This window comes from Pelmatolapia mariae, linkage group LG23 (assembly GCF_036321145.2).
Source record: "Pelmatolapia mariae isolate MD_Pm_ZW linkage group LG23, Pm_UMD_F_2, whole genome shotgun sequence".
Lineage (NCBI taxonomy): Eukaryota > Metazoa > Chordata > Actinopteri > Cichliformes > Cichlidae > Pelmatolapia > Pelmatolapia mariae.
Window position 1 is genome coordinate 13,060,091 of NC_086246.1, and position 22,580 is coordinate 13,082,670.

At 39.3% G+C, this 22,580-nt stretch overlaps 1 protein-coding gene across 2 annotated transcripts in view; it reads left to right on the forward strand.

Moving 5' to 3' along the window:
* Positions 1-22,580, forward strand: part of LOC134620616 (gamma-aminobutyric acid receptor subunit beta-3-like) — an 89,100-nt gene that overhangs the window by 50,543 nt on the left and 15,977 nt on the right. For both annotated transcript variants that reach the window (XM_063466840.1, XM_063466841.1), the window contains exons 5-8: positions 4,589-4,809; positions 10,927-11,009; positions 13,435-13,572; positions 20,440-20,592. In XM_063466840.1, coding sequence (XP_063322910.1) covers positions 4,589-4,809; positions 10,927-11,009; positions 13,435-13,572; positions 20,440-20,592 — 595 coding nt within the window. The remainder of the gene's footprint in view (positions 1-4,588; positions 4,810-10,926; positions 11,010-13,434; positions 13,573-20,439; positions 20,593-22,580) is intronic.

Sequence of the window (22,580 nt, forward strand, 5' to 3'; positions counted from 1 at the left end):
AAAAAAAAACGCATTAAAAAAAACACACAGAAAATATTGTTCCAGAGCAGGTAACGCAAAGCTGTACTCATCCTCATCTGATATTCATTTTGATTGTCTCCATGCAAGATTGATGAGGATCCCTTGGCCGCGTGTTTGCACAGGCTACACGATGGATGTGAATCATTCATGTCTTACGAGGTGCTCACTGGGCTGCCCACCTGCTGACACTCCGCCAGGAGATAGAAACCTCATGCATGATACTACTCCCAGGGAGGTGGGGAGGAGATAGGGCGTCATTTACTGGGAGTGATGGAGGCTAAAGTTACGGCGGTAATGGAGCAGACGGAGGGGGAACGTCTATGGTACTGATTCATACAGCAAATTTAATTTCCACCACCTGCTGGGATCAGGCTGTGTAGACTACTTTAATGGGACTTTGACTGATAACACTTATTGCCCTCTATGTCACAAGTTCCTAAAAAATGACAGGAATTTATTTTCCTGTCATTTAAAGTAACTGAAAAAGGATTAAATGCAAATACAGCAGCATAGCACTGACAGCATATTTAACTGCCAGCGCTGTGTGCGTCTCTGGAATAAGAGAAAGTAGTCACAGATACCGACGTCATGTTTCTGAGACCCTGTTGTCACCTCCTCCTCGTGCCACCATCACTTGCAAGAACAAAGGAGGAGCATTTTAGTGGTAGATCGTCTAAACGGCTGTAACGGCATCAAATGGCAACTTCTGGAGGCTAAAGAAATCAAGCTAAAGTGAAAGTGTTTAAAACTGGAGAAAAATGCAGTTTTAGCTTCTATGTATAGTTCGCTCTTTTGTAAGAACTGGACCACTGGTGATTTGTTTTATATGATGTATTTGGGGACTGATAAGGCTTAAAATTAGAGGCTTGGCTGCTTTGAAATGTCTCCTGGTATTCAGTGTAAAATGGCACAGTCCAGATTATACAGAGTATTTACTATAGTTTTTTTAAGGTTCTGTTCTTTAGTGTGTTCGATTTAACTGAGAAAAATACTACTAACCACTTATGGACAGGGTCGTGGCTTTGTTCCAGTTTACAGACCTGCTATAATTTCAGGTATAATTTCAGAAATTATAAGACTTTAGAGTTCAGTTCCATTATGTGTTAACAGGTGAAGACTTTGTCATGCTTTTGAAATCTACAAATCTAAATTGCTTAGTGAAAGATGCCTTTTACACAGTTGTTTAGCAGTTCCAAAATTAGGGAGCCGATTTAAAGCAACTTATTTTTGCAGTCATTGCTTTTATATGACTGTTGCTTGATCTTCAATCTGGAATACAGACTTCAAGCAAACATAAAATGTGCTGCATTTTAAAAAGGCGTCTTTGTTCTCCTTACTCCTATTACACTGGTGGGCGTTCATGTTAAACATGGAACTTGGGCTTCAGACTTTTCTAGGCTTTCAGTTTGCACTGGTTTCTTCTGCTCATGGCTGATATCAGTGAGAGAAGCTATGGTCATCTCAGGCACACAGCTCTGGCTGTGAGCACAGGTGCCCCACGCACCCACTGTTCTTATGTTTGAACCAATCAGGAGAAAGCTAGCTTAATGGAGAGGAAGGGGAAATAAAACAGCTTGCTTCAGGCAGAGGATAAACTGAAGGGCTTCACCACAGACCAGTATGAGATCAACGAGGATTATTTTGAACTGTGAAACAGCAAAGCTACACTAGTATTGTCCAAGAATACAAATGTGAAATTGTGAATGAGCATACCAGAGCTCCCTCACAGACGCTAAAAAGAATGTGGCGCTAAACAAACACAAAGATTAATCCTTTTTTAACAATATTTCTGCATGATAAATAAGTAAAGCAATTCTCAGATCTGTTCCAACTTTTGATACAGTAATATTTTAAAGATATAAATACCATACTTTAAACAGAATCACCGAATCCTGTGCTTGGCAAGGGCTTGTTTTAAAGATGGTAATACCGCAAAAAGTCATTGCTACCTGATTGTGCCGCATAATTTGTAAAAACCATCATATGGCAATATTGAGAGGAGAGACTACCAAAGATGCCTTGGTTCCACCACTATACATTTATGGCTCAGAGCCATCGAGCTTTCCTTGTCATGCTGTGGGCCCAATCTGTATCCTGTGCTGACTAAGCCCTTCACTTTTACATCTCTGTGTTCTAACCAAACCTGGAAACCATATTTACTAACTGTGAAGAGCAAGTGAAAAGAAAGCAATCATTTAACACAAAGTCAGTCGCCTCAATTTGCATAAATGTATGATCCCCCCTCGTCATGAAAATGCAAAACCTCGAGCATTTTGTATGCATTAGTAACACAGTGTTTCAGGCGCTTGCAAAGAGACAAACAACTACTTGGGTTATGTAACAGTTCTGTCACACATGAACATTTTGGAAAGCTGTGCTCATCACACTGGACGGTTATAATCGTGTTTTTTTGTTTTGTTTTGTTTTTTCTTGTTGTTGCCATTCGGTAAACCTGAAAACTGCAGCACCACACGGACATGTGTGCCTCTACCAGTGCCAGATTGGTGCTGGCTGGTTTCATTACAACGTCACAGCGGGTAAAGAGGGAAGATCATGGCATTGCCCCGAGAAAGAGAGAGTGAGAGAGAGACAGAGAGAAAGGGGGGAGAGGTGCAGAAACACAGAGAGAAAACAGAAATAGAGGAGAGGGACTGTTAGCTTGGTTAAGTGGATTATGTGATGTGGAGGGAGGGAGGGGCTCTGTCCTCTATCGTTGCTGCTGCTTCTGCACTGGTCAAATACGGCTTGAATCAAAGCAAAACAAAAATATTTACTTACACAACAGTATTTAAATGTTGGATTTTCGCAGGGCTATGAGTGTACCCATGGCTGGGCTTTAAGTACTTCTTGCCAGTAATTGTTTGACTTGTGTGCCAGATGGTGAGGTTTATACAGAAAGACACAAGGACTACTATTACATAAACACTTCAGTATATGCAAATGCTGCAAAACCTAGTCACAGAGTGAGATTTCGTTTGAGTTTGTGGCTTTTTTTTTTTCAGAGAACAGAGAACTGGTTTTTTTTTTTTTGGTTTTTTTTTAACATGATTACTCATAAACTTGAGAAACAATGTGTATTTATTGAACATGCACTTACCGCTGATTTATATTATATGACATTTTCTTCTGATAATAATCATAGATTAATACTGACAGTGATTAAAAAAATAATTTCCCAGTATTTATCCAGACAAAGATGTTTGTTATGTTATCAACTTTTTTAAGGCTGTCCGTAGCTAGCCTAGCTTGCACTTTAGGCTAATTAGCAAAAAACGGCAGCATGCTAGCACATTAATCTTGACAGTGCTATAAATGCTAATGCTGGATACTTGGTTCACCATATTGGTGTACTGGCATACTGACATTTTCTACTTAGCATAAACTAGAGCTTATTCCAGTTGTTAAAAACTAGCCTATAGTTATGAGTACAATGTCTGATTTGGGCTAAACTCAAAATTGGACTAAAAGTAGATAAATCACAGAAAACAAAACTCAGAAAACGATAAAGGTTTACTAGTACTAATATAGGCCTAGCAAATGGACCTCCAGTTCAAATAAAATTAAGACTAAACTTACTTAACTCTAATCATGCAGCAGGAAATGTTGACACACAGTGCACCTACAAAAGGAGGAGTAAAAGCTAGTGAAATATAATCACTGTACCACCAAAATCTAGTGATCATACCAGACTGTGTATGCTGAAACAAACACAACCTTGTTTGCATACTTGATTGAACAAGTATGCATTATAAATTCATCTTATTTGTAAGACAGTGTACGTGATATATTTTAACAGCAAACTTGATCTGCTAATATAGTTAAAGCGACGTAAAAGAACTTCAAAAACCTTGCATACTGCAGTGCAACCCTAGAGATAAAGTTCTTTTTGATTTTGATTGCATTTGGGTAATTGCAAAATGCCTATTAGACTAACAAATAAGCACTGACCTTAGAGGATAGAACAATAAAGTGTTACTTAAAGCATGTGTTTCCATTTCCTTCGCCTATGGAGAATAACAGAAGACTAACAGAGCTGCATTCAACTAAAGCACGTTGAGAGAAAAACAGCCACTGGAACAGAGCTGACAATAATTCACTGTGTTTTAACAGCCTAAGTGTCACCCCATTTGAATTTAATGAAAGGGAACGTATGTTTAAAAAGCTTCTGGGCTGTTGTTATAGGTCAACTTGGAGGTTTTGTGAATCACTGTGCCTATATGAGGAATGCTCAACCACGGGAGAAAAATTAGTTGAAGATCAGGTGAAATTTTCTTTGATTTTTTTTCAATAAAGCTGCAGCTACATGAGTCAGCCTTCCCACACACTGTTGTACAATGGCACATTACTGTGTTGGTTACTGTACTGCAAAAGACAGGGCAAAGGCACTTGAGAGAATTTGGCTAGAGTGTGTGTGTGAACCAGTTGGCCCACACTCCTTCAAAAGCTGTTCATGTTGCTTTTTAATGTCTGCTGTTTCCTGTGAAAGAAAACCTGAAGTGATTGCCTGTATAAAATGTAACAATAAGATGTACCCACTTTTTATTGTGTTTTCTTTTTCTATCCACAGGACTACACATTGACTATGTATTTCCAGCAGTATTGGAGGGACAAGCGCCTGGCCTATGTGGGAATCCCTCTCAACCTGACACTTGACAACAGGGTTGCTGACCAGCTCTGGGTCCCCGACACCTACTTTCTCAATGACAAGAAGTCTTTCGTCCATGGAGTCACAGTCAAAAACCGCATGATCCGCCTGCATCCAGATGGGACTGTTCTCTATGGACTCAGGTGTGTTCTGCTTGTCACCGCATTATCTTCTCAGGTCTTCTTCTTAATGAGACAGTGGGACTTTTGACTGGGCTACATGTTAGCATTCTCAGGATTCCATGTTGTACATTATCTTATGACTCAGTCACACTAGAGTAAAAATAGGACGGCAACCTCCTTGCAACTACAAAAAAAATGGTGGTTCATTTTGCCAAAATTTCCTTGTTGCAACTCAAAATGGTTCTCAGTAGTTTGTATGGACCCACATGCTTGTATGCATACCAGACAATGGATGGTGTTCTGGGAGATCTCCAACCAGATCTGGACCAGGGCTCACTGAGTTCCTGGACAATCTGAGGTGCAACTTGGCAGTGTTGGATGGACTGAAACATAATGTCACAGAGCTGTTCTATTGAATTTAGGTCGGATGAACATGAGAGTCAGTGGTAATCTTGAGTCCCTGCCTACTCTCACCACATGAGACTGGGCATTGTTGTGCACCCAGAGTAACCCAGGACCCACTGCACCAGCACAGGGTCTAACAGTCGGTTCAAGGATTTCATCCTGATACCTAATTGCAGTCAGGGTGTTGTGACATCAGCCTGGTGTTCAGGGTGAAACTGCTCTCATTGGTGACAAGTGGCCAGAATCTGCCAGTTATACTATTCTATGGCAAATGCCAATCTGGCACCACAGTGCTGGGCAGTGAGAATAAGGCCCACTAAAGGACGTTGGTCCCTCAGGCCAACGTCCTTTAGTGGACGTTGGCCTGAGACCTTCATGAAGTCTGTTTCTGATTGCTTAGTCAGCGATATTAACACCAGTGGCCTGCTGAAGGTCATTTTGTAGGGTTCTGGCACTGCTCATCCTGTCCATCTTTGCACAAAGAAGAAGATACCAGTCCGGGTGATGGGTTAAGGACATTCTACAGTCTAGCTCCAGAGTAACTGCCTGTCTTATGAAATCTCCAGTCTCCTCCTGAGACTGTGCTTTGAGACATAGTAAGTCTTCTGACAACGACAAGTAATGATGTGCCATCCTCCAGGAGTTGGACTACCTGTGCAAACTCTGTAGGGTCCAGGTATCGCCTCATGCTACCAGCAGAGAGACTGACCCTAGCTAAATGCAAAACTAATGAAAAAACAGTCAGAAAAGATGAGGAGCGGAAAAATGTCAGTGGCTGTAAAACCATTCCTGTGTTCAGGGTTGTCTCATTGTTGCCCCTTTGGTGCACCTGTTGTTAATTTAATCAACGCCAGTACAGTTGTAACTAATTAACAACCCCCTCTCCTTAACTGACCAGATCGATATTCCAGAAGTTTAACTGAGTTGATGTTATGAATAAAAAAGGGCTCCTTCTAGTTTTGTTAGCAGTGAATATTCCCCTTACGCACCCGCCTCAGTTTCTCGCTCTAACAACAATGTCATTTTACTATTGTTATCAAATCCACAGCTTATGCAAACTTGATCCCACTTGACTTGCTATATAGCTAAAGTTTCATATAGTTTAATCCTTGGTGCCATTAAGTGTCGTTGAGGCCCCAAACAATTAAAAACATATCAGAGAACCACGCTGTTGCACTGCATGACACCTGCCTTGATTACCATAAATGTGCACTGCAGTTTATTTTGAATCCCACATACACCATTATGCTGCAGTAAACACTCACAAGAACACTTAATCCTCCACTTAAAAATAGTCCCTTGCAAATACTACTATTTTAGAGTTTAAGGAGATTATTGAGGTTTTTATATATTACATTTACAAATTCTACTAATCTTTTGTGACACATACTTTCATCAAAAGTAGAGCTTAGAGTTTCAGAGACAAAGTTAAGCAGTCTAAAAGTAATACAATACACTCTAAAGCATTGTTGATTTTGGTCATTTTATTTCATTTGTTGAGAAATAGAGGAAAATACAGAGTGACAGCAACCTTATCCTTCAAAATAATTTTTCTTAAAATGAGCCTCTATATTTAGATAAATGAAATGATGAAAAGTTCCTATGATTATATATAGTCAGAAAAATAATAATAAGAACTGCATAAGGCAGGTTTATTAAAATCCCAAATCCAAAAATAGAGAAGACCTGAGAACAAGAGTGAGAAGAGAGCACAACCTGACAAGGGGAGAGAAGGGTAATAAGGAACAGGTGAACGTAATCAGACCCTACCAAGGGAAAGAACAAATGATAGTGCAATCACAGAAAATCACATGGGTTCTAACCTTCAAAATAAAACAGGAAGTAAATTGAATCAAAATCAAACTCACAAAGTCAACAGTAACCATGAAAGCTGTTCTGGACAATTTCTGGACCCTGCAAATAAGCAACACTTATCACGCAAAAAGCAACAAAAGGATGATCAGGGTCAAAAATATTCCCTAATGTTTTTCAGAGCCAAAGAATTTTGTGTTCAAAGCCTTGTTTTGGCACAGTCCTGCAGCAGCTGAGAGGATTTTGTGTCATGCTGAAGGGCATGTCAGTGTTAGCATTATTATTATTTTATTTTTAAAGAGGGCTGCCGTTAGAGTTCATCTACGGCAAGAAGTGCGGACAGGTTAGACATGATCCACAATGCAAAGTTCAGCCTTCAGCTATTGTTTGATGTTTGTTTCATAAAGCCCTTGTTTTGAATTTCCATTGATCTTTTTGACAAGCAGGTTCAGAAGAGCTAGTGTGACCTGTTATTATGGATGCAAGCTTTGAATTATTAGAGCAAAGCAAAAACGTGTGTGTGTGTGTCTGTGTGTGCGTGTGCGTGTGTGTGTGTGTGTGTGTGTGTGCACTTGCACATTTGCATTTGCATGTGTCAGTGTTCATACTTTATAGTCAAGCAGCTATGCTTGATTATGCAAGTGGAGTTCATAGCATTTAGCCCTGTGGACTACTTATAGACCTCTCAGTGCTTTAAGAGATCAAAAGGAGAGGGAGACGTGTGACGTGGTGTTTGTGATATGAGCTGTTACATAAATGAATGCCAGGTAGAGCTGAGTGATATGTTGAATGCAGATTTTTATCGTGGTTTCAAGGCAGCCACTCTGTATTTGTGTGTTTGCTGTTTATTAGGGAAAGCAGCAAAAAATACAATTTTAAGCTCTCAAAATCAGTTTGTATTTACATTGTAAGTTGCATTTTGCCACAATGCTGTTTATATTATTTTTATTTGTCATTTTTGCAAATATGGTCTATTAATTGCATTTTACAGAAACTGTCTGTAATTTAACTGAGGGTACATTAGGGGGCATTAGCCAGATGGTCCTCTTTGACAAAAAAAGCCCACATTTATTTTAGTCTTCACAAATATAGTATCCAAAATATGTCCAATTAGAGAAAATAAATAAATAGATTTTATGAATGTCTTAAGCAGCAGTTTCCTGATAAGATGTGTGCCTGAAGTAATGTTAATAAAAAATAATAATAAAAATGTTCAAATATTCTTTATATTTGTGCAGCAATTTTTTTTTGTAAAACACAGAGTTACAAATTGCTTTACAGTTAAAAGCCACATGTTAAAGATAAGTATACATGTTCAAACATATGTACACATAATCAACCATATGGTCAGACATTCATGCCAACACACGAGCTTCCATGCACGCAAATAGCTGAAAACTAAGGCTCAAAATAAAGCTGGAAAGATTAAATGAAAGGTAAAAAATGTGCCACTACCAGTCATTTAACACAAATCACACACTCAGCCCTCCTGATAGCAGCTTGTGGTGCCCCAAATGCAGAATACAGATTCGTATTGTACTACAGTCAAAACCTGGAACAGTTTTGGTAAAATGATAAAAACTGAACTGTACAATTTCGGGCTTTAGTTTCACAGGATCCCATTCACTCTGACACAAGATACAGTCAAAGAGTTACTCACTTTTCAGAAGAGCTTTTCTACAAGTTAATGTTAGCTTCCTTACTAACCTCTTTGGGATACTGTAGTAGTAAGATAATAGGCTAGCAATTGAATTTGCATTGAATACAGACTACTCGAGGACACAAGAGTACTGTTAGCTTAACATTACTTGTTACTCAAATAGATGGTATTAAGGATTGACCCAGCTATACCTTGAAGTTATAAACTGGTTTCTGAAGTATCATTTTGAAACCTTGAAATGAGGGTTCTGTTGTTGCTGTTTTGGTTTAAAAAATCCAGTGTGACAAGGAGGGGCAGGTCTGACCATGATACCGAACACTCAGAGTACCAGGGATAATCCTGCTGTTTGAAACACAGCGTGATTGAGATTTAAATACAGATTTAATTTTTTATTCTGTATGACCCAGAATGAGTGAATGAGCCCATAACTTAATGAAAGTGTTTACATAGGTCAGCAGCCATCTGGTAAAGTTCTGCATTGGTTTATTTTTCTAACCCAAAAGCTATACCAATGTCTCCTGTACCTTCATGTAAAGGTACAGGAGAAGTCATACAAACGTATGACTTCTCCTGTACCTTTACATGAATTTTTGATGGGGTTAAATTGTGCATTGAGTCTTTGTTGGCTGAATTTAGCTGCATGTGTTAGTTTGTCCAGCTGAAGCAATAGTTTCCTTGCGACTGTTCACATGCTACTGTAGAGTCTTTTGAAAATTTGGTCAAATCAGCAATTGGACTCTCTTTTGCTCAATACAAGCCCACAGCTCAGACTAGCTAGTTAGCTAGCTAGGTAGTTAGCTGTATGCCAAATAAAAAGAGACACTGCAACAATTTTTGTGTTTTTGATAAATGCAGTAATGAATAATAAATAAGTAAAAAGCCGTACCACAGGCATTTGGTTATTTCAGAATGGACTTCATGTCACTGGGTTATATTAGCTAACACGCGCTAATTGGTACAGTGTATGATATTTGTTTCTGACCTGGCTTTCATTAGACAGAGTGGCATGGAAAAAAAAAAAAGATTAAAACTGACCCACAACCAAATGCAATTATTTCAGGTTTAATTTATCAAATGACATTTTCTGATAATCAGTTGGATTTTGAGGCTGTAATTTATATTCCAATTTATGCCTTTTATATATCATCTTATTCATATGAATTTTTTTTTTTTGATTAAACACCTTCGACTCCAATGTCCCCAAATCCATGGATTTTCAATATGTTCTAATTTAAAAACTGTTACTTTAATGATTTAATGTAAATCAACTAATTTTTTTAACTGCTAATCAATACAGTGTAGGTAGTTTTTTTTTCTTGTTGTTACCATAATGAAATGAAGAGATAAGGTAGCAGAGAAGCTTCAGTGATATTGATAATCTGTGTAATGTATTGGAAAATGTGTTGGAAGTCCATATAATCTATAATATGTGTGGTAATGCTTACTGTTAATGTTACTGTTGAAGACCTCTTATTATGTTGCTGTAATTTTTGCTGCATAATAATATCACATAATGGAGCCTCATCTCAGTCTTTGCTCAGTGAATACATCCAGTGGCTAACTGCCAAGCAGCCAGCTTTTAATCAGGCCAGACTTAGCCTAAATCATTTTGAATTTGCATTTCACTTTGCTGCTTTTTTTAACTGTCTGATTATCAGTCGTTTGAGCTCGCACATCTGATAAACAAAAGGCACAGATACCTCCTCATGACCCAGTTCAGTTGAACAGGGACTGAACTCAATGCCAGGATGCATTTCCTTAATATCATTTTTATTTTTACAAATTTTTACTTGATCGCAGGATGGAGGGCGGCCAGTTTTGGTGAAAGGGGAGCACAAAATGTTTCAAAAGCAAACATGTTCGTTGCTTGTCTTGTATGATCTATAGTCTAATTAGGTATACAGTTACACAGTCAGCATTTTAACTAGGAGGTGGTGCTATAATCTTATTTTAAGATGACAATGCCAGTAGTCTCCAGTAATATGAAACCAGCTGAGGGACAGGTTGAAAAGGCAAATGGACGTTTGGTTTCCTTTAAAGATGATAGGTGAAGACAAGTGCTTTCACCTTAATGCTGTAATCTAATTGTATTCCCGCAGTCCCTTATTCTGTTAGGTAACTGCTTACCTGCATTGCTATTTTTAAAACACCTCAAATCCCTTACATCTTCACTCTCCTTCCGATCCGTCTTTCAAAACAATTTTAGTAAATCACATGTGTTAACTAAAATATACCCTCTCCCCCCATGCCTTCTTTTTCAGGATAACTACAACAGCAGCATGTATGATGGATCTCAGGAGGTATCCTCTGGATGAACAGAACTGCACTCTGGAGATAGAGAGCTGTGAGTAGACAGGCCTAATGCCTTGTGGGCTTGACAGATCAACAGCGGCGCACAGGCAGAGTGTCTCATGTGTGAAATGTTACAGATGCATGAAAGAATGCGCAACCTGAGGTACAGCAGCGGTTGTGTGTGTGTGTTTCTCTTCTGTGTTCTGTAGCCTTTCTTTTAAATCTGTACCAGATGGATGAGGGTAGTATATATGACTATGACAAATACTTAGCTAATTTCATTCAATATTATACTTCTATAAAGATTTGGGACAGTTTAAAAGACCAATCTAGTGCAGTTATTTAGTTAGAAGTCATGCTTTCTTTTGCAAATGTTTGCACCTTATTTAACCTCGTAAAGATCCACCAGGTTGCCATGTGCTACTTAGGGTAGGAATAGTTTCAGGCTCAATTCTACCTCCATAAATGGAATTTTCACCTATTTTACAAATGTAAATCTTATAACAGAAGTACTGTAAGGTTAAAATGCATGTAGGAAAGTTGTTTTGAAAAGTAACAGCATCTAGTTTCTGAAACCTGCTGCTAAAATTCAACCCTAACACAACTCCTCAGTAGTTCGTCAGTAACCTGGTGGATGTAATGAAGTAACATTGATGACAAAATAACAATTACTTTTGGAGACTATAAAAGAAAACCTCAAAAAGAAAAAGGAGTCTGTGCAAGACTTTACCCTCTGTCATGCATTTTCCTCTGGTTGCTTACTGGTTCTACTGTAGCAAATCTAATATTGAACTACGTCTACATAATCTGTGTCAGTTATGCAGAACAACACAGGGGTTATTGTTCTGCATGCAGAGATATTTTTTTTTAAACAAGCAATAAAAAGAGCTATAAATGCAAAACAGGAATATAGACAAACAGCAGGCCAAGGCATCAACCTGAGGGCGAGTCATTTAAAAATAAAAGTGATAAGTATATGGTAAGCATTCATTTATTGGTCACCTAATCAATGTAAATCTAGTATTCGCTCTATTTTTAGCTCTTGGGACACACACCCATTGGCCTATTTAATAGGTACACCTAGCTAGTTTCAGGCTGAACCCTATTTTGCCTTCAGAGCTGCCTTTCTTGTGGCACAAATTCAGCAAAGTGCTGGAAACATTCCATATTGGTCCATATTGACATGATAGTGCAAAACACTTAGCCCTCAGTCGATGTTTTCTCTTTTTCGGATCATTCATCATTGTGTAGAAAAATCTCAGCAGTTTCTGAAGTACTGAGATCAGTCGGTGAGACACCAACAGCCGTGCAAAATTCAAAGTCACTTACTGTAAATTAATCTCTCTTCTTCATTCTGTGCTCACAATCAGCTCAGCAAGTTGTCTTGACTATGTCTACATGCCTAAATGTGTTGAGTTGCTGTCATGCGATTGGCCGATTGGATATATTTTGTTAACAATCAGTTTACTTATCCATTTCAGGGTCCAGTGTGCCGGAGCCTATCCAGCCTATATAGGGCGAGCATGTAGAGGTGGAGGGAAATTCACACTCACATTCACACCTACAGCCAATTAGGAATCACCAACTGACTTAGAGTAACAAGGTTAGGTTAGATTAGGTTATATCTGGCCATTTAGCTGCTAAATGCTGCAAATGACTTTGGCCCTGTTCTGTTTTGTGCTGATAGCGAGCAGGCCATTGTGGCTGGAAACAAGGCTGATAAGAAACAGTGACACGAAACAGTGATGGCGTGGGCCAAAACAATGAGCTGAAAGACACCAAAGGGCTCGTTACAGACAGGGCATCCCATCTTTCTGTAGGGTGTGTTATTACGAATGACTGGGATGCCATTACACGTGTTATGTTGATATAAAAATATTGATTCGAGCAGATTTAAGTTTGACATTTCACATATTTATTTGTTAGAACTCCTCAGCGTTTGAATGCTGTATCACTTAGCAGCAGTGAGTGTCTCTGCTCGTCCTTTACAGACATCCTCAGGGCACCGCTTGGTTTCATGTTAGCCTTCTGATTGGGCACTGATTTACACCTGGCATGCCAACAATACGGCAGGATAGGATTAGGCTTATCAGGAACACATAGAGTTTAAGGCTAGTTAGAGCCAATGTCTCGGCTAGAGTAAGAACAAAGCACATTGTAGATGTTTGTATTTATATTGCTTTTGGTATCATCCCCACAAAAATACTAAAGCAAGATCTGCTAATGGCACTGGACATGTCTATTTTATAATTCTTCTGACATTTTCCAAACCCCAAGCAAAGCTATTAAATGACTTGCCTCCAGAAAAGCGCCTGGTACTTGGAAACAACTTCAAAAGTGTTTTTTTATTTCCTTCCCAAATGACAGCCCAGTTGGATGATCAGCAACACTGCATATCTTGGTCTCCAGTGATGGTTAGACAGATGGTTACACCTTGGTGTGCATGTGTGTGTGTCTGCGCGCGTCTTCTTCTACAGATGGCTACACCACAGACGACATCGAGTTCTACTGGAAGGGAGGCGAGTCGGCTGTGACGGGGGTGACACGGATTGAGCTGCCTCAGTTCTCCATTGTCGATTACAAGCTGGTGTCCAAGAACGTAGTCTTTTCCACAGGTAAATGCTTCATCAGCTGGATTACCTCTGGGAATAATGCACGGTGAGGCTAACTAGGGGATGTGACATTTTAGATCATATTGTCCATTTCATGCACTGGCCTGTTTTCGGGAGCTGATTATTCCATCAATTTCTGCAGCAAACATGCCAAAATGTCTGTTGATCTTATATCAACAGATATAATATATTTATTGGTGCTTTTAATTGGATTGAAATGAGGAAATGCGCTGTCTTTGAAGTATCCCTCATGCAGCAGTAGGCAACGCGAGCTTGTTGGAATGGTGCTTAAGCGGGACATGTGGTAAATTAGAAAGTATATCATGCCCACTTCTGGCAGTTCTTGACCCAGAGAGGTGAAGTTTAATGTATGTAATGGTTCAGTTATTGTGCTATCAGTAGGAAATGTAGCTGAAGACTCTTATCAAGTCAGTGTGATTGCAGCAGTCTGATTGTGAAGCCCCTGAAAAATTGGTTTCAAATACAATAATAATAAATAGTCATAATTAAAGACATGAATGTCTAAGTTTGTAGTTATTATTTATGAAAACTTCAGTTTCAATTCAGTTTTATATAGATAGTTACGATATGATTTATATAGCCCCAAACCACAACAGCAATCATTTCAAGATGCTTCATAGTGTAAGGTAAAGACCCTAAAATAATGGGGAGAAAGCCCAAGCAACTAGGCAACCCCCTATGAGTGACCACTTGGTGACAGTGGAAAGAAAAAACTCCCTTTTAACAGGAAACAAACCTCTGGCAGAACCAGACTCTGGCAAGGCAGCCAACTGAACAGCTGGGATTGAGGGGAGGAAGATAGGACAAAAATGATATTAAACAGTCACACAGCTGTTTGCAGATCTGATCTAAAATGTTGTTCCTTTCAGAAATCGCTCATGTTGAAACAACTAAATTGATGTAGGTTTGAAAGAAAATTGTATCTTAACATAAAAGTTGTATCAACATTTTCTGAATTATTTGTATAGCTTCATTCACTGTCATCACAATACAGTGACAAACACTTGAGGATGAGGATGTTACTTTAATACTGTTACGCCCTACTATATTCACTCTCTGTGGGCTAAAATCTCCCTCTGCACTACAAAGCATCCTGCTGCTAGAGCCCAGCCGATATTCAGTGATTCAAATAATGTGATAGTCCGATATGTCGGCTGATTTTTTTCCCTTTCAGAAACACGAAGCATAAACAGATTGCCACGAGCCAGCAGATCTCAGACCTTATTTATCATCTAATGACCTTTAACCTCTAATGAAATGTGGATGACAAGAAACACTGAGGAAGAGTTTCAGGATAGTTAGAAGGCAAAATGACAGGTTAAGGCAACTTGTAAAGTCAATGTATATGAAGGATTTACCGTATCACATTTCATGTTCTAATTCATGTGTGTCAGATCGCTGTAGAGGAGTTATTTTAACAAGTAATCCTCATTTCAGTCGTATTCCATGAACTTTGATTTGACACGTCGCCCATCCACTGAGGTCCAAAATGAATCAGACTGTTACTGAATGTGTACATTTACGCCGGAACACAGAGTGTTTATGAACGTTTCCAAACCAGCGACCATATAATCTGGTCAGAGGGGACACATCGAGAGAGGCGGCTTCTCCGGAGCCTCAGAAATAAAAGCTGTGTGACATTTAGTAATAATGTAATTTCTCACAGAAGTTATGCTCATGAGGAAGTGCCACGCTGGGTCTGAAAAGGACATGCACAGTAAATCACTCTTTGTTTGCCTTCTCGGGCGTGCGTAACATTTCTGTTGTGGCCGTTCTGAGTTATTTTGTGTTTTTTCACGCTGAGATGCTGCTGAAGCACGCGTGCACCTTTCTCTGTCTGTACTGCACGTGCGGCTGCTTTCCATTTACCATCATACGCGGGTGTCTCTGCCCTTCATGTGAATCACATGTGAGTGTGCCGATGCAAGTGCGTCTCTTGTTTATGAGAGGCGGCTTGTCCCTTGTGGGTGGTGGCTATTATTTTAATGTCCGGTGGTCTGCTTGCCCGCTCAGGATGTGTGAAGCACATCAAAGGCTCCCTGCCAGGCTGCCTAATGATCAGGTCTTGTCCATGTCATGTGCGACTAGCAAGCCTTTAGTTCCCTTCCCTTTTTTTCCTTTCCTGCTATCCCTCCTTTCTGTCACTATCTCTCTCCCTCTTTTCTCTTCCTCCTGTTTTCCCTCCCAGCTTTCTTTAATATAACTTTTCTTAGTGCTTTTAAAAGGTGTGCTTGGATGCCAATTACCCTGCTCGCTGCAAGAAAAAAAACCCGGGTTTCAGGGCATCATAAATTCATGTGAAATGAGGCCCTCAACACATCAGTTTCTCATTTACACACACACACAAACTGTCTGTTTGCATGCGAGGGTAATATCTGCATGTCCGTATGGAAATGCTTGAATGGCCACTAGGGCAACATTTCTGAGTTAGGTAACATTTAATAGACTGTATAGAAAAGATGGACGTTGCTACCATGGTTTCAAAAGTCTGCTCAGGAACAACTCAAGGAACACAACAAAGCTCGCTTAGTCCCAAACCAATCAAGCATCAGAACAAGCTTGATTCACTGAGTTCCCCTGATGTTACCTAATGGATCCAAAGTCCGGCACCCCCAGAGATCCTCTGTGTGTGCATCAGGAGGTCAGAGCTCTTTTTGGCAGAACAGAGAAGCAACAAAATACTAAGCAGGTGGTTTAATTCTGTGACTCGTTGTTCTTTAAGCCTCGAATATACCTTCGAGTTTGTGTGTTTTAGAAAACAAGAAATGCTTCGTTAACAGCTTTAGAAAAAAAAGCCCTGAAAGTACTCATTTTTAATTAATGTAGGACTGAAATTCATTAAGAAGCTTTTGCAGACTGCGCACAAGGACAAATCTGGCTCACTTTTGCCGAGCAACGGTATTAGAAAAAAAGACTTCACTAAGACTTCTGCTGCATACTTGCGATACACTTTTAAAAGTCAGTAATGCAAGCAGTTATATCATGCAGTGCTTCATCTGAGCTGCAGGTAGTCAGTCCAACATAAAAACACGGAAAGCTAAAAAAACAACCTTCATAAAGAAAGCTTGAGCAGCATGATCCAGTGCAAGATTGGCACGTATGGGGTCAGTGGATCCCTTAAAGACGCGTCTCATTGCCAGAATCAAACTGTCAGTGGATACAGCACAGCCTCTCATTGCTTCTAAACCTTGACAGTAACACTCCTGCGATCAGCGTGTCAAAGCAGACAAAAAAAGACACCTCTTCAGCCTTACCCAGACTCCACTATATGACTGCCATCATCACCTTAACTCTTCTCCTTTTCTTTTTTTTTTCCCTCTTCTCCTTCCTCCCTCTCCTCCCCGCCCTCGCACATGGTGTTCCTCCCACTTGCCGATGTTGTTCGGTATAGCAGTTACAGCCAGTACTGCTCTACACCCACACACAAGTGAACCTCAGCCTCCTCTTTTTCTGAGCCACTTCTGCATCTGCTACTGCGGAGATACTCTGCTCTGATTTAGGCTGGAGGAGTTGCCATTAAAGCTGCATCTAAAAGAGTGAATGGGATATTGCCACAGTCTGTTCCTATATTCACACTGCAGTGAAGTGTAGGTTCAGCATGTGTGGAGTTTATTCACTGCTGCCAAAACTGTAAATATTGGAGAATCATCGAATGTGATAAACAACGCATACTGTGTATTTATATGAGCTCTAACATATGCTCGACTGTGAGATGAAGCTTTGGTTAAAGTTGCACAAAGAATTAAACTCAGAAGCTAATGGAGTTAGCTAGCTGAGACAATTAATTGATAAGTGAATCATTTAATCAACTAATCAGTTGATTAGTGGAAGTCAAACGGAGTCAAATTCTTCGTTTGTGTACACAAATTTGGCCAAATAAGGTTTTTGTAACTAATTTTAATCAATACATCCAGGTAAAATTTCACAATCACACAGTATCGGGGCAATGTGTCAGCTAGTGAGCACACCCTAGATATCCCTCCTTTAGAAATCGATTTTTTTTTTAATTCAGTATAACCCAAAATGATTGACTGAAGCCATAAACTAATCAGTAAAGTCTTTACAGGATTAGAGAGCCTTTCCAGTTCTGACAAACCTGCCTACATAAACGTTCTTGCCGATATTGACAAGGGTTAGACTCTCAAACCAACTACTTGTGTCTCTAACCCTAAGATGTAGCTTTTACTTTAGATTTGATTGTTGTTAAGCTGACTGGAAAACCAAATTTACCAAACAACATCCATGGATGTCTGGTGCTTGGTGAGGTAACTTTGTAACAACCAATCAAATTGGCACGAGGATCTGTTAACACCAAAATCCCTACTTTAAGTTTAGGCTTACATGCTTTACTTGTATTTATTTGTAAGTGGAAGTGATGGGATAATTTGGGATATTTTATTACACCTAGTTAGGTATAATATTACTTTAGCATTTGTTCATGTTTCTAATTAGTCGAGTCATTCGTAATGAGTCATTTGGTACCGGGCCCCAAGAGTTGAGGCTCGGGTGTGAAATTTATGGTTTTCAGGGTTTTTATCGTTAGCTCGGTTTCCCTGGGTGTTTTCCCGTGTTGTAGTTGTGTTTTATTTTGAAAGAAATATTTACGCGTTACCATAGCGATCAGAGAGCATTAAGAGGCAGAGAGGAGGATGTTACTCTCAATGTTGTTGGCGCATTTCTGGAGGACGCTGCTAATAAGTTACACAATTACACAGTGAATTTGCGTTTATTATTATATTTACAAAATACCACAGTTTTTGTCTTGGTCGTATCATTTTATTTTGTTGTATTTATCCACGACACCATAAAGGCCGGTCCGTAAAAATATTCTCTGACATTAAACCGGTCTGTGGTGCAAAAAAGGTTGGGGACCGCTGGACTAGATGGACAAAACTATCAGGCCACACCTCTTAATCTGAATTTTGTCAAAAAGTGGGTCATTCGAAAGAGCTCACTAAATTTGAGTGCGGTAAACAAATCGGTTGCTAAGTCAACTGATGAAAATTCTACCCTCTTAGATATTCCACGATAAGCTGGTTTTAATGCAAAGTGCAAATGCGTTAGGAGCCACAGGAATTCAGCCATGAAGTGGCTGTGTAAAGTTCCAAAGCAGGGTTACCAAGTGCTCAGGTGCAAAGTGTGTAAAAGTTGCCAACACTCTGCTGAGGTGGAAACCTCCTCTGGCATTAAGATCAGCACTAAAACTGTGCGCCAGGAGCTTCATGGCATGGCAGTTCCTGCAGGGGTAATGTGTAGGTGGCCTAGTCCTTTTGTCTATATACTTCTGTATTACATGGTTTTTATCTTGAAGGACACAGTTATAGAAATAAAAAGAAATAAAAATGGCATTAAAACTGAACAAATGTTATCTACTTGATAAATAAATTAAGTGAAAACAGAAAGACAAGCAAAAATAATTTTGTTTCGGGGACCTTTTTAAAAAATATTTCAGAACTCATGAAGCCACAAAGGTCAATTGAAAAACATCTTTTTTGCATCAATAAAGAATATTTTTCTTCATGTCGACTTTAGTGTACATGTATATTGTCTGGTATGCGTTTGTGGTACATGTATAGACTTTGTTGTTCATTTGTTTGTTGGTGATAAAAATTTGATAGGTAGGTGGAAAAATAATGAATGTAAACCTAGTAGGATTCACTTTCTGGGAACTATGAATATCTTCAGTGTAATAAACAAATCCCATATAGACCATTTGGGCCAACACTGCATTATAGCCTGCTGGCACGAGACTGTTTTGGGAGTATAATGAGTTAATGTGGGCTTTGTGCATGACATACTAAATAATTCCACTGATCCATCATGATATAAAATGGGGTTTGTGGGTGCTGAATGCTTTAAAAAGTCAAATCAGTCAATAGCACTTGGAGTACATAATAACATTTGATGTATGGCCTGTTTTTGAAATTATATGTTGCCATTTTTATTGCAATCTAACATACAGCTGGTGCTGAATCTTAATGAGATTGGGTGTGGGGGTTTTTTGTTTTTTTTAAGTGACTCTATGAAACTCCACAAAAGTGTGTAGTCGATTGGACCCACGCTCACCATAAGTAGCTTTGGCTGACACCCACGGATTGGCAATTACAGCATAATGGGCCCCACTTCTCCTCCAATATAAAACAAAAATGGAAAAATGTCTAAGAATAGTGGGAGTAACGAGCCATAGATAAAATCTATATAGAGACATAATGCTAGGAGATTGATGAGAAACCGTGCCACGCCATTTATATCAGCGCTTCATGCACACTCATGCACAGACTCTGTTTATATTTCAGGTCATGGAAAAAAAATTAATGGCAAAAATGCTCTCTCAAAAGCAGCGCTATAATTTGAAATTCCTGACTTATGAAGCCTCTGAAGCACCGCTACATGCATTTATAAAGCTCAGCATTCTTGTAATGCCGAATCCTTCCGAATCCACCCATGAATTATGGAGGTGGATGATGTGGAGAATTGATAAATCAAAACGTGGTGAAATTTTTATCACCGTCCTGAATATTGTGTCACATCTCTCTGATACATGGCTGCAGTTTTGTGTGCGCGTGTGAGAGCGAGTCAGTGTGCGTTTGCGCTTTTGAAGGGGATGCTTGTTACCATGGCGACCCATGCTGCTGGGGTTGCTGTGGAAACTGAAACAAAAACAGGAGGTGTCCGTGCATGCTTCTCAGAAGAACAAAGTTAAAACATTATTAAGTGAATGCAAAAATAACGTCTAAGGGATGTTAATATGTTTCATTTTACCAGTTTTTATATTACACGCCATGAACCTTCAGAGGTTCTTGCCTACTTTATCTCTCAACCACTTGTCTCTGTCTCGCTTATCTTAAGGTGCCTACCCTCGACTGTCTCTGAGCTTCAAGCTGAAGAGGAACATCGGCTACTTTATTTTGCAGACGTACATGCCATCAATCCTAATTACCATCCTCTCCTGGGTGTCCTTCTGGATAAACTATGATGCGTCAGCAGCCAGAGTGGCTCTAGGTAAGTAGTGGTGACTGTTAAAGAGCAAGTATTTTTCTTTCTCAGATGAGGTCGGGGACTGGTAGAAATCAGAAGCTGCCTTTCTTCCTTCAGCTTGATTCCCAAAAGCAATGCATCTGATAGAGTCTGAACTTTTCCTCAAATCTATCACCATTTAGTCCATCCGTTTACAGGCCAGTTCCCAAAGCTCAGACACAATAACAGGAGAAGTGCCATCATGTATGTCTTAATGGACTGTTTTTATCCATTGTGACAGTTTCTGTAGGGCAAAAGTACAAATTCACTGAGAAGCCTTCAGGAGCTACAAATTCATCACATATCTAATGGGCATTATTTAACCTCTACTTGAGTGGTGCAGTTTAGTAGCACTCAGCAATGCAGAGATCAAGTAAACAAGTCATTGGTATATAATTATGGAGATTTCAAGCTGGAGGCTGAAGCGTAGTTTTGCCTTCGTGTAAAGCTGAGCCGACCACACATCAGACAAGTGCAATGGTCAGGATACGAAGGCAGCCAAGGTAATATCTCAGGTGCAATTTATACATAGTGCTTTCCACAACACTCATAATTGACATGCTAAATAGGTAATTGAGTGTTCATTAAGCTACACCTCTAAATAACAGAGGTCCAGTTCAAGCTTAAGGAGTAAGGAAACAGCTCTACTGCCTATTTCTGAGAGAGGGTGGTCTCTTCCTTTAGTTTTTATAAACCCAAAAACAAGATGAAACTCAAAAGAAGTATATGTGATATAGCTTTTGTTGGCGCTAATATTATGCAAGGTAGCCATAAACCATGTTTAGCCGTAAGTACTAGCTGTGAATACTGCTGTAAAAACAGCATACTGTCTGTACTAAGATTGTGTTGAACATTTATTAGCAGCAACATGGCAACCAGAGACCACTTCAAGTGACGACAGGCAAAGTAACCACTGGTGACTTGAAGTGGGCGAGTCCCGAGTTAAACTGTTCTCAACTTTGAAGTTAGCGTTAGCAATTACAATGTTGCTTTGCAGTTAGCAAAATAACGTTTTGGTTGCTTTGAGCAAATCACTACTTTATGGAGTTTAACTACCCAGCAAACATAGTGAAAACTGTGACATTATTCAATGGGTCAAAGCGGTTTGTGGTAAGATTACACCACAAATGAACAGATGTTGATATTTCCTCAAATTTTTGTGTTTCAGCCATGTCTACTCTTACAAAGCAAGAAATGTCAGTCATACATACAACAAAGAAAGAAAATGGATGTGTGTTTTTACAGCATTGGAGTGATAAATAATTTAGATATGAAATAGCTGCAATCAGACAGCCACTCTGCATAAATCCAGATAAGTTCAACATGTAATACACAATCAATTGTGTGTTGCTTACTTGCTTATCTGGATAGTCACCACCATTTACACTCTGTCCCCCAGTATTAGTATAACCTTTTAGAGCAGTCTGATCTAAGTCTTTATTAGTTCTCTAATCATTTTTGTTCTAACAATATGTCAGAAAGTGTGTTACATAATATAACAATTGTGTGAAATATCATTGTTTAATGCTACTAGTTAAACTAAGTAACACATTTTTAACCAAAGAGATGATGAGATGGTGAGCCTTTCTTTAGTAAGATTTCCCATTGTTAGAGATGCTGTAGGTGGTTGGAGAGAACTAACATTGTCAGATACCCTTCAGGGACTATTTTGGAGCCATTTCACAGTGAAAAGAGAAGGCTCTCTCTGAACTGGCAACAAGCCACGGATTCATGCAGCAAAGCCCCCGCAACCGGCAAACTTTTCCAAAAAAAAAGAAGAAATTCCAAGTTGTGCTAAATAAATGATACCATGGAAACTGAAAGCACAGCTTTGTGTGCTAATCTTGAATTGGGAATATTTGTAGTTGTTTTCCTTTATTGACTTTTCATAAAATGCTTTCATAACACTTAACTATCCCAACTATGCAAATTAAGGCAGAAGGGGCCAGACCTTTAAAATCCCAGACTGTAAT